Below are 16,528 nucleotides of genomic sequence, written 5' to 3' on the forward strand. Positions count from 1 at the left end.
TTTATTTTCTTTTTGTTTCACAAATTTAAAAGAATTCTGTGATTTAGATGAGCTATAAACTAAGTTTGATTTCTTGTTGCACTTACAGTTGTGGATTTATTTTTTGGTTTCTGGCAAACTGAAGAATCTGTGAGCAGCATCTAACAATGAAAGAGAAAAGCAGCGTAGAAAGAACCGCAGTAAAACTGTAGGTTGTAATGCTAATAGCAGAGGCTGACTGTTCTGCACCAAGGAGTCACCTTTGGTTTTACAAGGTCTTCAGAAGGGAAATACTTATATAGTGTAAACTCTGTGTTTTGATTTCAGTGTGGTGCTGGTTATATACACTCTGAAAATGCTGCCCAAGGTCAGTAACAATATTGACAGAATGAGCACTCATTCAAAGTAAACATCAAAGACAAGTTAGCATTGCAGGCACAGTAATATTTAACACAAACAGTTAACAATATGGTGGGTTTTTTTATTTTGTTTTGTTTTTTTTTTAAGAGGAACTTAAACCTTATCCACTCACACAGACCTGCTGTATGTTCAGGTATGTAACAATTATTGCAACTGATATTTTGAGGAAGGTTTTCATAGACACAAGGAAATATATGTTGATCTTCGTGGATTCTGTGATGTGGTTGATTTATTTGATTCTTTTTCAGCTTAAATTTAGCATGTTAAAAAAAAAAAGATAAATTTAAAATTTGTACAGTGTACACTAAAAATAGTGTGTGTGAGCTATTTATTTGCTGTGTTGGTAATAGTACACGCTTAACTACCAGCACAGAGTTGAGATTGATGGTATTCTAATGGAATATTTTCTATGCAAGAACGAATGCTGCTGTGAAACAAAGCAGAAATTCTCCAAGTGTTAATAAACTTTGTTGTTGTTTTAATTTTAATTTTAATTTTTTTTTTTTTTTTAGGATGATTTGGATTTATCAGACTTTTTATTTCATTTTCTTACTTGCTTCAGTTTACAGTGGTAAGTCAATATATATCTCCTAAGATTGGTATAGAGTAACACATGCCTTCTAGGAACGAGCAGTTAAAAAGAGTAATATTCAAAATGACCTGAATATGTATTTGTATGTGTAGTGAAGTGGGTAGAGCTACTGAGCAGCATGATTTTGGAAGGGGGACACATATTGGCACATACAACCTGGTCCCAAGAGAGTGGGGTTGCACTCTGTTAAGTCTGGGTAGCTCATAGGGGGGATGGAAGTTTCTAATTAATTTTTTGATTCCTATTATTAGGATGGAAGATTTTAATAGTTTTTGTTTGGTGCTGAAGTCTGCAGTGACTGTGTTTTTCAATGTCAGTATGTGTTAATGGTTTACTTTGGCTAGCAGAAGGTCATCTACAAAAACTCACATTCCATTTCCCTGAAATTCGCTATGCCAAAGGATTATAACCAGTGCCTAACAGAGTTTATGTTTAGCAATGTATTAACCATTCTCAGTGGACAATGAGATAGTTATGGTGGGGTTTTTTTTTAGCAAAATCTGTTTGACAATTGTACTATTATTTCAGAAATATTTTATGTGGATAGAAATTTAAGTAGAATAAAATCTTAGAAAATTTCTGAGGCTCCAGATATTTTTCAAGTTCAAATTTCATATTAATAAAATATTAACTTTAAAAAAATAGCAAATTCTACAAACATTCCCAGTAGTTCAAGTGACTTGAAAGGTAGGAAGTTTATAAAATGCTGAGAACCACTGAAGTTGTTTCACACATGGCACCAGCTAGGAATCTGGACTCAGAAAATCCCTCAACAACTGGACAAAAATTGGACTACCCTCACATATTTTCTAACTCCTTTTGCCATCTGTACATCCTTCTCCTGATTTTTCTCTTAATGGTTCTCTGTACCAGTCTCCCTTTGAAAATGCTTCTGCTGCTCCTGAAATCTGCTGTGAAGGGTCCTCACCTCATGGCCTGTACCTTAGGGCATCTGCCACCACTCAAGCTGCACTCCTACAGCCTTGAGCATAGAGCGAGGGATTCCAGAAGGTTTCTGATTTACTAGGCTGTAGAGCAGGGATGATGCTTTCGGAGGAACTGTGCTACTCACCCCACTTACTTTCTTCTCCTGCCAAAGGGGTTTTCTCCTGCCAAAGCATGGTAAATAAGGGGCAATGTCTTCACCCTCTCCTGGTGAGCTGTCCACACCCACATCTCTGATAATTTACTCGTTTTGTCATTTCATATCAGAATGTGTGACACAGATCTATGAAAATACTTACTTCCAAGGAGGAGACCTCACTACGGTTTTCACACCAAGTGCCAATTACTGTCAAATAGTTTGTACTTACCATCCTACCTGCCTGCTCTTCACATATTTGCCAGTGACGTGGACTAAAGATCCCGCACAGAGGTAAAATGTTCATATTCTTTTGACTTTTTGCTGTGATAATTTTAGGAACTTGGTAATGTTCTGACAGAACATGGGCATGCACAGAACGTTACAGGGTTGCTTTGGAAGACTATGTCATGTATCTTTAAAACTGATGACATAAAAGGGTATTTGCTGAACTTTGAAAGATTAAATTTGGCAACATCTAATCTTGCATACTTGCTTATCAACACCTCCAAGGAAATAGCACCAACTATGCATTCCTTCCTCCACGCCACTTACTTATTGTTGAGGGACTAAGTGGCCAATTTCATGTTTCCAGTTGTCACTTCTGTTGCCCGTCACCCCATCCACTCTCGTTAGCATATTTTTCTCTCAATTAAGAAATTAGGAATTTCAATAGCCTGAGGTGAGGCTACCTTTCCTCTCTGTGCCTGTTGTGTTTCTGTCTCCAAACTGTGTTGGTCCCACACACACCATATATGCTCATCTATCACCAAGCATACTAGTACCAACTTTGTCGCTATTTAAACTCAACTTGTTTTCATTTTCATGTTGAGGATTAATGTACAACCTGTGTTTTACTTGAGAAACAATGAGGGAGTACTATGTTATACTGCAAAACTGTGAATTACTCCTTTTTAAAACAGGTTCTCCTGCTACTTAAAAGACAGTGATACCGAAATGCTACCAAAAGTGAAGATGGAAGGAGCTATTTCTGGACATTCTTTAAAACAATGCAACATCAAAATTAGTGGTAAGATACAGTTATCCATATGTGTGAATTCTGTGTTCTATATCTCATTGCAAATGTGTTAGAGAATCAGCATTTTGAAAACAGAAACTGAATCAGGAAGTGGCCAAGATGTCTTTGCCCAGATGTCTTTTGCCATATTCCTTTCAAACATAACACAAAAATCCTGTGCTGGTTTCATGCTTCAACCCCAACTATCCTCCAGAGGCTTCCCAGTCAAGGCAAGCCCCTGCTGTCAGGATTTCATTTGCTAGAGGCAAAGGTGGGAGGCATTTAACTGATACCTTGAGTTCCAAAGATGAATTTGAAGGGTTAAGTGGATCTTACTTTATTCAAGTTTTCCATTGAAGTTATTGATAGATTGGTTGCGTTTGCTTCTGACTGGAACATGTGTTCCAGAGCATTCAAGTCTTTTAAAATCCCTTTTCTGTCAGCTTTCTGTCACATTTATATTTCTGTATAGATTTAGACCAGAATAGTACGTTTTAATGGGATGTTATTTTTCATATTCTTTAGATAATTTATGTCATAGGAGTTACTTTAGAATCATGCTAATGTCACTAATATAAAAATCTATACATGTGTGTTTAAAAACCCCACCAGTGTTTGGCTGACTCACGTGTTCTGTGAAGAGACCATACTGACCAAGGGGTAAAACCTTTATCCTTAGTAGGGAAAGTATTTCAAACTCCATGCTCGTAGTTCTCCCTCTGTGGAGTGTAAATTGAATCTTCTGGCTCAAATGGGAGATGGCTATTGCTTAGATAGACAGATTTGGTATTTTAAATTGCTGTATAAATTTGGAAATAGAATAGTATACATTTTGGTGTTGATCCTGAATTTTTGTATGATTAATCTCATCATGGTCTTGGTGTGGATAGAAACAGTGTTGTAGCTTGTTGTTTTTTTTCTCTGACATGATATGCCTTATACTTTTGATTTTGTTTTTAGTAAGTATATGCAAAATGCAACGTAACTGAAGTGAGCACAGGAAGTGACATCAGGATAATGGCCGTGTCTTGTGAACTGCTATTGTTTGGGAAGTTCTGGGGGAAAAGAGAGTATGAGAATGTTTTTGGAACTGTCTACTCCTTTTTTTTTTTTCACAGCTTGCAGTCCAGATGTCCACTTAGGATTGGATATGCAAGGGGTAAATTATGACATTAGTATAGCTGACAGCTATCAACAGTGCCAAAAAAGATGCACCAATGACAAGCACTGTCATTTTTTTACATACGCCCCAAGAACATACCATGATGCAAGCTTTCGGTAAATATGCATTTGATCCCTTTATTTAGATGTACTTAAATTCCTGTGCTTTAGTACACTAAATCTCATAACAGTCAGAGGTGAGAGAATTTATTCAAGGAAATGAGTTTTTCTTTAACTAGTTATCCTTGTAATGTTTATTCAAGTTTACAGTTAGGAAAATATCTTCAGTAAGTTAGTTTTCATTTGTCCATTGATGAGAAAGGCAGGCTCGATTTTCATAGAACTGAAAACAATTTAAATGTTCTGGAGATACTGAAATGCAAATTGTACTGGCAACTGTGCAGTGGTATTGCTCTGTCAAATCTTACTCTGCTTACTGCTCTGAAAATGCAGCCAGGGGAGTTCTTTCATTTGTACTTGGACTATTTTTGAGCTGTCAGCTTGCTTGGTTTTACAAATTGTCATTCAGTTGCATCCATTCCTTATTTGAAGATTTTTCTGGAGGCTGGATATTGGTCTGGCCTATGAGCAAAGTGGGCATTATGGTAGGACTCATGGAAACAGAAGAATGATGTAAACCAAGGAAGATAACCTGTTGTCTTACTACTTTCTTTATTCTTTATCACTCAGTGAAAAATGCTTCTTGAAACATACCAGTTTAGGAACTCCAACCAGCATAAGGGTGCTTGATGAGGTTGTGTCTGGATTCTCCTTAAAGCCATGTCAGCTTTCTGAATTAGGTAACTGCTTACAATCTCTGTTGATTTAGTTTAGGTTCAAGTGTTATGGATGATGAGATGCAGACTCTCTGACATGCATAGATGTTTTGTGACATAAAATAATTATAATATAAACTTATTCTTTGAAGTACAGTTAGTACTCTCAGGAACAAGACAGACTTTTTTCCACAGTATTATTCTGTCTTACAAAAGGTTTTTTTACTTTGATGATATGAAGAATTCTTTCATAAGATTAGCCTGATGACTCTTAGCATCTTATCTTTGCACCATAGACACAAAAAAATGACACACAGAATCCCATCTAAGTCAAAGAACAAGAGAAATATAAGTCTTTCTAAATTCTGTTAGTGTACCATATATACTTCAAGAGATTTTTAATGAGGATGTGCAGCTTTGCGATACAACAGACTAATATGAAGGTACAAATTCTGTTTGTTGGTGTTTTTGATAAAAGCACTGTTTGTGTTCATTCTTGTAACCATTACTCAGGAAAAATTCTCCAGAGTGCATGATCAAACTGTGTGCATTATATCTTACTTTTAATTATTCAATTAAAATTCAGTTTTATTCAGACTCTTCTAATCTCACAAGATGAATAATCATTGCAAAATATTGAAAAAATAGTTCATTCAGATCCTAACAATGAAGACGTTTAAAGAAAAATGAATAATGAGGAATAAAAAAGGAAGAAAAATCTTTGTAAAGAGAAGAAAATCTGTTTTTTCTCTCTTTCTCCTTCTCTCTTGCTCTCTGAGAAAGAATGGAGAGGAGATTTTCTTCCAAATTGCTCCTTTAAGATAAGCTAGTAAGACATGTATTTATTGTTAGAAGAAAAATCACAGTAGCCAGGAACATCCCATTGACAGACTTTGAGAAGGATCAGAGGACTGTAGCATAAGCACAAACAGTATGATATTCAGATTTTATAAAGTCAAATAAATCAAAGACCATAGGAGAATTTATCAAGGGCATGTGGTAACATGAAATTAATGATCCATGACAAAAAAAGTAAAAATTTCTGAATGCACGTGAAATTCAATCTTGTTCCTATCTCTTTGTGTGTGTGTGTTTGTTGCAAGAAAGGCAAGGATTTAGAGAGAGAAAGAAAGAATAAATCATAAATCATGAGACTATAAAATCCTAGACAATACTATCAGGTAATGAGGTCATTTGTTCAGAGGTATGTCTAATACATTAGTAAAATCTCAGTGTCATCCTCTGCCTTGTTGTGTTCCAAACGCCTGTAATGTTTTTACCTGAAAATTTGTTCTAGTTTATTTCTGACTATTTAGACTGACTAATCTTAGATTGTTCATGATCCAGCTTCATCATTTTAAAAACAGATACTAGGCTTCCCTTTCAAAGCCTTTGGAATCACAGCAATCCTCTGTATATAACAAAAGCGAAACTACCAAGAAACTGAGATTCCTTCAGTCTAAGAACACTGAATTCATCAGTTTTATGAGATTTCTCTATTTTCTGTTCCTTGTTCTCTTCCCTCTGCTCAGTAATGTTGACCATCTAATTGCAGTTTGTTTTCATGAAAGCGAGATGTTAAAAAAGGCAGTTCTGTAGCCTTTCTTGAGTCCATTGTCATTAACTTCTTCCCTGACCAGAACCCAGGCTCCTTTCCTAATCCTAATTCACTGGCACTAAATACATACTTTTCTTCTGAGAATGTTTCTTGCTACTTGCCCTTTCATTTTCTGTCTTTGCCTTCCTGCTTTTGTTCTTATGCACTCCTGCTCGTACTTGTCCATAGCAATTTGTCATACATTTTGCCTTTTGCAAAGTTTCTTCCTTGAGGTCACTGAATATTGAACTGGTGATCACTGAAATCATGATTAGTATCCACATACTTGCAGATTCACATTTCTGATTTAAATATCATTCCCTGAAAATGGTATTTGTTCTCCTGAACTCTATTTTGCCCTTAACATCTGATCTTGCCTACTAATTGTCAGAATTAATTGACCTTTATTTTCTATTCTTCAGATTTTTTTCTCTTTGCTCTTTCTATTGTGTAATAAATGACCTCTATTGTGGTCTTTTCTTGTTTATGGTTTTATTTTTTAATTTTTAAATCACATCGTACTAACAGAAGTCACATTAAGATTTGCCTCCCCATTTTGTTTTTTTCCCCCTTTTGTAATAAGATGCTCCCAGTATGTTTCTGTAACCAACTGTGTGGTGCCAACTGTGTGGTATCAGCTCAGCTACTGTCCTTTCTCAGAGTAGAGGTTCTCTGCTTCCACCAAGTCCAGTCCTACGGTTTTATAATTCTAAGAGTAGTGCTGCATTTTTTCCCCCTTTTTATTGTTGCATAAGTATTTTAACTAGGAATTCAAGTGTATCATCAAAGAAGGCAACTCATTAATTTCTTTTAAACATGTTGGTATTTCCTGTGACTTCCATACCCATAGTCTTGTTATGGGAATTAGCCTGCCAACCGTCTGTTATTTTGATCCTGTTATAGGGAAGGCTGCATGTTACTCGTACTTAGTCTGCCTACTTTTTGAAATAACATTTAGATAAATAAAATTAAGAGAATCATCTCATCATTTTCCTCCTAGTCTTCCCATTATCCTCTTAGGTATACAAATTTTAATAATTTTAGGCCTTGACAAGATTAGTAAGTTTTATTTCTAACTATGGATATGTATGTTGATTTCTTTTCCTAATTTAGAGCTCTCCATATTGGATTAGCCAATTTGTATTCTAGCATGTAATTTGAAACTCCTCCCTGCTCTAGCTCTCTCTATGAGTTTAATAATTAAAAATGTTTTCAAGAAATAGTTTCTGGCTAAAATGAGATTATGTCTTTCCAGTTTATCAGGCAAAAAGGAGAGAAAATGTAAATTATGGGAATGTATAATCTGTAAATCTTAACTCTCTGATATAACATAGAAGATTTGGAATTTTGACATTCTTTTCTTGTTTTACACAGACTGTCAAATGGACATTTTCGAACATGAAGAATTCTCAGGAATTAATGTTACAAGTTTTTTCACTCCTGACACGTTTGTCTGCCAAACTATTTGTACTTATTTTCCAAACTGCTTGTTCTTTACATTCTTCACCAAGGAATGGCAAATAGAATCCCAAAGGTGAATTTGACAACTTTTAACCCTCTGAAAGATATTTATTAAAAAAAAAACACAACAACAACCAAACAGAAACAACCCCACAATTACAGCCTTTTAAATCACCATTTTATTATACTATTGGAAATCATTGTTAAAGGTTTATTTTTGGTAAAACAGCTTTTTTTTTTTTTTTTTTTAATAATTTTTAATGAGTTGCATCTGTACATTTATAATTTCTTGTGGGCATTTCACTTGTCCTATGGTATGAGCAGGGATCTTGTACTTCAGCTGCATATTTGGTATTAATCTGAAAAAATATATGTTCAGCAAAGAGACAGCCTTCAGGTTGTTTTGATAACTTAAAGCTGAATTTTATGAAATCGTTAAGAGATGTCTGGTTTCCTAGCAGAATTAAGTTATTTACTTTCAAGATTTTGAATCAAGTTAACAGTGTTTATTTTTAAAGATTGAACTTCTTTCTTTCGTGTTTGACAGTGAAGAGTCAAAAAGTTACAGTCTGCTGAAAACAGAGATGGAACGAAGAATAACGTTTCAATGAAACTGAAGCAAAACTGAGATGGCATATATAATCTAAAGTTACCTCTTCCCTGTGTGTATAAATACCATACAATCTTCAGTAGTACATCTGTATGACATTTCACATAGCTACAAAATCCTTCTAATTAACTTAGTGAATACATTTTCATATTAAATACTTTTACAGATAAAACTTTGGAAAAAAAAGCACATCTAAGAAACAGCTTTCCCTTACCAGTACCTGAAACATAAATGTTAGAATGTAAGAATAAATTCAATCTTTTTTTTTTTTTTTTTTTTTTAATTATAGAAATCTTTGCCTCCTGAAAACATCAGCAAGTGGAATACCAGAAGCACTTACATTACGAGAAAATGCTATTTCAGGTTTTGGTCTTCTAAATTGCAGAAGATACTTTCCTGGTAAACAATAAGTTACAATAAAAATACAACTCTTGAATTAATGAAATGAATAGACCTACTGATGCTTGGAACACGCTCATTCTTACAGCCTGCAATTCTCGCACTTACGTGCATATGAATTTTTTGGGAGATGAACTCAATGTCACTTACACTAAAGGACCCAGAGCTTGTCAGCAGGTTTGCACAGACATGATCCGCTGCCAATTTTTCACTTACTTTCCCTTCCAAGAGTCATGCAATGAGGAAAGGTGAGAATTCTTAGGGAAGGCATCTAATGCGTGTGTTCTGTATAAGAAGTATAAACTGCATCTTTGTATTTATTTGTTGTCAGAAAGTGTGAGTGTCATCTAAGAATGTCCTCAAATGGATCTCCAGTGGAAATACAACATGGGCCAGGAAGGATCTCTGGATACTCACTAAGACTATGTAAAAAAAAGTCCAGTACTGGTAAGTAAAACTTTCCTTTTAAAGAGATTTTTAGATATACTTTGGTACAGGAAACCTAAGCCCTCCCACTTTTTTTCTCTTCTGAATATTACTTGCATAGAAATTATCACAAGGCAGATAGTGAAGATAAAGAGTATTCTAAAAGAGTGAACTCTGCACAGCCTGCATAACAGACAGTACCCTGTAAACTTCTTTAATCTGGATTTTATGGTTAAGAAAAAAAAGTCGTAAAGGGATTAGAATGTCTGATGTTCTTTGCTTAAGATTTGTTCCTATTTGTAGGTTAGCAGTAGTTACATCTTTTTTTCATGATCAAATGAAAATTATCTTTAAGCAGTTTTCAATTATTTCTGTAGTATGTATGCAGCATTCTTCAAGAAATATTAGGATAATCGGAGGGACAGACTCTTCCCCTGGTGAATGGCCATGGCAAGTAAGCTTACATGTGAAGCTATCTCGCCGGAGACACCTCTGTGGGGGTTCTATCATAAGTAACCAGTGGATCCTTACAGCTGCCCACTGTTTCATGAGGTGAGTCCTAAATGTAAATTTACACATAAAAATTTCATCCAAGATCTCCAATTAGATGAGGTTCACCTTTCAGAAAGATAAATCTGTGTGATTAAAATAACTAGAACAGAATCAACTACTTTGATATAATCAGAAGGTGAAATTTTAAGGTAGTCTGTTCATACTCAACATAATTGGCCCTCCACACTTTGCCCTTTGAAGCATAGTGCTGTGCTACAGATTATTTTAATGCATCTAAAGTAGATGATAGATACCTACAAGAGTGTAAACTTTCTCATGCAACATGAACTTTTTCTTACTGTGATATCATATTATCAAGGAAAATCTGTTGTTAAGTTAGTCATTCAAAGCATATGAAATGGAATATCAGAGATTTCTCTGTGGTACTTAGGAAATGGTACCAATCTGACAGGGTGTTCGGCAAAGGCCTGGACACAAGGTAAATCTCTAAGGGGTCCAATTAGGCTGACACTGGAATATACATTACTTTTCTCTGTAACATTCAAATCCTAATTGGATTGGTTTTCATTTAATAGTTTTTATTTTCTAATGCTATCAACTAGTCAATTAACACACTGTTTTGGTACAGATTTCAGCCTTGGGAATAATATCTAGACTTCTGAGTACTCAAAGCTTTGCTAATTTGCATGGAGATATATAGTAGGTACTGTTAATGACCACAAAATTGCCGTCACATTTAAGTTGTGAAATCATGTGTGTTGTGAAGAGCTGATTTAATGATCTTGCGCATGATCCATATCCTCATTAGAAGATCACACCCTGTAAAGCAGGTAGGCCTGTCATTTATAGACTGAAAACTGTAAGGCTATATATTGAGTCAGTGTAATGTCAGAAAGGCACAGGTAGTATAAAATCCTTTAATGAATAAAAAATTGTCTAGGCTAAAATCAGACACTCTTACTCAAGCATTTTTGTACATTATCCCTTATTATTTCAGCATAAAGAAATATTGTCAATACCAGTTCTCCATTGACAAACCTTATAAAACTGGATAACCCCACTTAACACTCAGAAAAACCCAGTATAGGGAATATGATTCTCTACCATCTATTCGGTATTGTAGAGTTACCAGCATTATAAAGGACAAAAGGAGAACTTGTCTAAAGAGTAAAAAAGTGTAGACTGTGTTCATTAGAAATGACTAAGGTCAACTGATATTTATGAATATACACATAAAATCTTCAAAACAATTTTTTTAATATTGAAGACACGTTTTGCATCTTCTTCGACGCATGTATCAAAATTTTTAGGTTGCCCTAATAGTAGAATACCACAATGAAATAACCCTTAAATGTACCCAAAGAAAAGTTGAAATCATAAATATTAAGTGAAACGTTTTATATTGGTCTGTGGTATTATATTTTCTATTTTCTTTTATTTTGGTGTCTGAATAGACTCTACTTGAGTTTGTTTTTCCACCTCTATTTTGGTTACTACAGATGTTGTTGTACTGGAATGAGAATGGAAAGAACCTCTTTTACTTCCTCAGGGTTTGTGTTAGGCTCCTGAAGATAAAAATAGTAAGAGCAGAGTAAAACAGAAAATGAAAGAAGGCAGAAGGGGAAATTGGGTTAAAAAGGGTCGGAACAAGAGTGTGACCGTAAGGGAGAGGAAAGAGTGTATGGTGCTGAAAATATCGATAAGAAGAGGAACAAAATAAATGAAAAGAGGAATGGATAAGAGAAATCTGTTTTTAGGTTTGACAGTGTGAAAATACAACTGGGAAGAGTAACGTCAGTGCTTTTCACTGTATGCTCAGAAGATACTGGCACCTGCACCAAACTAAAGCAGTGCGAATCTCTGTCTTTTTCCCTTAGTGTTCAGAACCCCAACATTTGGCGTGTTTATGCTGGTGTTTTAAAACAATCAGAAATAACTGAGGATACACCTTTCTTCAGAGTGGAAGAGATTATTATTCATCCTCAGTATAATTCTGCACAGACTGGATATGACATTGCTTTACTGAAACTTGATAAGGCTATGAATTTTACTGGTATGTATACTATCTCAGAAGGAAATGTGCAGGATGATAAAGGCTGTTTTTAGTGTGACAGTTCATGAAATCTGGGTTGTCATTTTTTAATATGTAATCACTTGGTTTTAAGGAGAATATCATTTTGCTGGCTTTTTAAAGAAAATGTGGGTCTTTTATTTATGTGACTAGGGCAGTATCTAGTAAAATGTACAAAGAGTAACATGGAGGCCATCAGGTATTATGTAGGTGCCCCAAAAACCTTAATATTTTAGTAATTGGCCAAACTAATGTTTTTAATCATATTTTAGATCTTCAACTTCCTATTTGCCTGCCATCGAAAGAAGAGGCTAGCATGCTCTATACTGACTGCTGGGTAATTGGATGGGGTTACAGGAAGGAAAGAGGTACAGATAAATATTTAAAATGTGACTACTTGTATTTGTAAAATGCATTGTGTTAAAAGAAAATATCATAAAATGCCCTTTTAATTCTTAACCAGGAATGGTGTTTATGGACTATGCAAAGAAAGTGCATTTGCTCATAGCTTTATTTATGTGAATTCAAAGCAGTAATAGAGTCATAGAATCACCGAGGTTTGAAAAGACCTTCAGGATCATCCAGTCCAACCTTCCACCTACCACCAAGGTACAAGCCAGGATATCATTAGCCTTCTTGGTCACTTGAGCATGCTGCTGGCTGATGTTCAGCTGAGCTTTGAATAATACCACCAGGTCTGTTTCTTTCACACTCTCTTTTAGCCACTCTGCCCCAAGCCTCTAGCGTGGTCTGGGGTTTTTATGGCCAAAGTTCAGGACCTGGCACTTGATCTTGATCTTCAACCCATTGGCCTCAGCTCAGCTATCCAGACCGCTCATATTGCTTCGTAGGGCCTTCCTACACCAAGACACAATGAAGCTTCCTCTCAACTTGATGTCTTCTGCAGACCTACTGTGGGTGCACTCATTCCCCTCATCCCAGTCATCAGTAAAGATAATGAACACGACAGGTCCCATTACTGACCCCTGGGGAACACCAGTCATGACTGGTTGCCAGCTGGATTTAACTCCATTCATCACCATTTTCTGGGCCTGGCCATCCAGCCAGTTCTTTACCAAGCAAAGAGCTTATCTGCCCAAGCCACAGGCTGCCAGCTTCCTAGGGGAATACTATGGGAGACAGTGTTGAAGTCATCAGAGTCAGTGGGCATGAATTCCTATAGATGGATTCTCTACATTCTTTCCTGCTTTCCTGCTCCAGGTAGATGAATGCAAGTTGCCTAGTTAAACATCGCCATGTACCCTCCCAAACATACTTTCAGTTATGCAATGATATGTTACACATACAGATAATAGACTAATTGCTGAATTACAGTCTGAACATAACTCATGTTTTTTTAAATATGTGATTTTGTTCATATGACTTCACTTCAGAAATCAGAGATCAATGTATATTACTTCCATGATTCTAAAGGTTGTTTATGAAAAGTATTAATGACCTTCGTGTTTTAATAGTAAGTGTGTTTTGAACTCCTCTAATCTTACCCGGAAGCTGGCCAAGTAGCTGTTAATTATTAAACTCTGTTACATTACATATATAGATAAGTCTGTTTAAACAGAGTTCCATTCTCTGCACACCTCCCCATTTGAGAGTTAGAGATTAATGTGACATCTAAAAGAATTCTCATTTCTTCTATTAATTTGTCAGAAAAGACTGCTCTCAAATACTTTTATTCACTTTAGATGAAATTTTCACCACCCTGTGGACAACAGGGGTGTTGGCCAGCACACATCTGGAAACTGTATTTCTTCAATTGTATTGCAACATATTACTAAGAAATAATTATCAATAACACAAAGCAACAATCTTCATGGGAATACAGGCTCCAAGACACAATGTCCCTGAAAACAATATACACACGCAGCTTCACAGCAAATCACTGGGGAGTTTCAAAACATTCTTGGTCATAAGTCATACTGTGTTTTCAAAACATTCTAAAAAACTCAGACAATCAACACTGTATAAAAAATGAAAACAAATGTCATGGCTGTCTAACTGCACACTAAAAGCAATGAACTCTGACTTTTTAATATCACTGAATGGAGACTTTTAGAGTATAGTTTTAACTTATACTTTGCTAGAACTGAACATCTGATCGTAACATCTATTACATAGGTCGTGTAGAAGATATTCTTCAGAAAGTTACTGTTCCTCTAATGTCAAAAGAGGAATGCCAGGCAAGATACCGGAAACGCAGAATAGATGACAAAGAGATCTGTGCTGGCTATGACGAAGGTGGAAAGGATGCCTGTAAGGTAACAGAAAGATGTCATATATTTCAATAATTTGTTTGAATATGTAATTGAATTACATAAATGTTTAATTTTCATAACAAGCATATATTTATAAATAGAACTGTTTTTTAATGTGTTACTTTTGCTTGCTGGAAGCACTGACAGTCAACGTATATGTGTAGCATTTCTTATGCAACATTGAAATCCTTTGGGATAGACTTCATGTGTCTACAAGTAAAGAATCTCCAAGTGGGGAGGGAGAGAGAGAGAGAGAGAGAGAGAGAGAGGGGCATGCATACTCTTTACTTCTCTGCGCTCTCCTATTAAGGGGACAAAGTTAACTTCCCTCTATGCGTCTCAAGTTAAGAGACAAAATTCATTGGTTTGCTAAGAATTATACAACTTCCCCTTAAAAAAAAAAAATATGTGAAGAGCATGTACAGAGATCATAAAGTATGAGTTCTAACTATCATATATTTAGGGAGCAGACCAGTATTCCTCTGTAATAGTGGAAAACCAGGAACACAGATTTCTTTTCTTGTGTTTTTATTTCTTGACATGAAATATAGTATGCAAAAGCTTATTTTAAATCATCCCCTATCCACAAGCATCCAGAGCAGAGAGTGTTAGAAATGGAAAACAGAAGGTTATAGACAGCATAAGCAGACTGGTCTGTTCATTATTACAATTGAAAATATCACAACAGCATGAGGTCAGTGAGCCAAGTTTTCTGCTTGAGTGTAAACTCATGCACTTACTGTTAACTTAAATATTTTCAGTCAATTATAATAGACAAAAACATAGTCACATTAGTAAGATTAAATTCTCTGCCAAATATAGTATACATTTTAAGCATTTAAGATATATTCTCTATTAATGTACTGTCATTATGATCACTGTTGACTAACTACAAATAAAAGTTCTTGGAGCTGGGAAGTCATTATTTCCTCAGTAATAGTTAAGTTTTCTGTGTATGAAACAGCATCAGAACATAATGATGATGTTATATAACAATAACACACTTACTATTGTCTCAGCAGCTTATAACAGCTATATTAAAGAACTCTATGTTCAGAAAGATCATTGAGGAATAGTAAAAGAAAACAGAGATGTGTTTTATCCCAGGGAAGATGGTCAGTCAAGCAGGATAATGCATGCATACAGCTGAGGTTTGCATATCAAAACAAACAAACAAAAACACTGGCAAATTTACTAATTTTCTTACCCATACATGTTGTAGTCCTCTTAACTGGGGGTTAAACTGGCAAATACAGATAAGAAAGCCAACCAAACAAAAAAACCTAATAACATTGAACTGTAAAGGAACTTACTTACAATAACTGGAAAGTATTAAGACACCATTCTACCAGATAAACAGAAAAACTTCTTTGACACTGTGTAAAGCAACTTTAAGTAAGAGTAATTGAACTCTATGCAGTTATTCAATTGTTGACACTGGATGATGCTGATTTTATCATGGCTTTCTTTGAGAGAGAAATTTTGTTCCTTGTGAACTCTTTCTGTCCTATGACACAGGGAGATTCTGGAGGACCACTGTCGTGCAGGCACGAGGAAGTGTGGTATCTGGTGGGCATCACCAGCTGGGGCGAAGGCTGTGCTCGGCCCCGGCAGCCAGGAGTCTACACAAAAGTTGTTGAATTTTCAGACTGGATTTTGGAAAAAACTACATAACATGAACATAACTTACTGACTCATAATGTTGTTGTAGAGAAATAAACCTGGGAGCAACAGGATGATGTTCAATGTAAAAAAAAAAAAATGTATTAAAGTTTTAAAAATGGTGTTTCCTGTTAGCTCGAAGCATAAAAGACTTGATTAAAGAAGTAGAAAAGCAAAAATGAATGAACTTTACAATGAATGAATTAAAATCAGTAGCAAAAGTAGACTTTCTGATCACTGATTTGTCAGAAAATATAATACATCTGAGCCATTGACTTCTTTCATCTCTAGCATAAAATATTCTATGAGACTTGTTTAGGGAGATCAGGGATTTTTTGTTTACTTCAGTGATGACAGGACCTCCTCCTCTTCTGTAAATATAACTGAAAGTAACAATGATTAAGAGAAAATATTAAAAGGCCAGGAAAATCTGGCCTATAGTCCAAAAGGTCATTGATGACAGACTGCAACTGACATTATAATCCTCTT

At 35.4% G+C, this 16,528-nt stretch overlaps 1 protein-coding gene across 1 annotated transcript; it reads left to right on the plus strand.

Annotated features, from left to right (window-relative positions):
- The first annotated feature begins 468 nt into the window (after nt 1–468).
- On the plus strand, nt 469–16,168 carry LOC116238902 (coagulation factor XI-like). The gene is made up of 15 exons (XM_090140085.1): nt 469–532; nt 912–970; nt 2,204–2,366; nt 2,996–3,102; nt 4,209–4,368; nt 4,942–5,051; nt 7,999–8,158; nt 8,985–9,094; nt 9,183–9,342; nt 9,426–9,541; nt 9,898–10,072; nt 11,911–12,086; nt 12,377–12,472; nt 14,241–14,380; nt 15,896–16,168. The coding sequence occupies exons 1-15, from the start codon at nt 525–527 to the stop codon at nt 16,049–16,051; spliced, it is 1,896 nt and encodes a 631-aa protein (XP_089996211.1). The 5' UTR covers nt 469–524; the 3' UTR covers nt 16,052–16,168.
- The last annotated feature ends 360 nt before the right edge of the window (nt 16,169–16,528 follow it).

The sequence above is a fragment of the Phasianus colchicus genome, chromosome 4 (assembly GCF_987193195.1).
Source record: "Phasianus colchicus chromosome 4, bPhaCol1.hap1.1, whole genome shotgun sequence".
NCBI classification, from domain to species: domain Eukaryota; kingdom Metazoa; phylum Chordata; class Aves; order Galliformes; family Phasianidae; genus Phasianus; species Phasianus colchicus.

Bases quoted from the DNA above. Each gene is read 5' to 3' on its own strand.
- LOC116238902 (XM_090140085.1), top strand. The intron at 9,095-9,182 runs GTAAACAATAAG...TCATTCTTACAG, and splicing joins TTGCAGAAGATACTTTCCTG to CCTGCAATTCTCGCACTTAC. The intron at 12,087-12,376 runs GTATGTATACTA...ATCATATTTTAG, and splicing joins TAAGGCTATGAATTTTACTG to ATCTTCAACTTCCTATTTGC.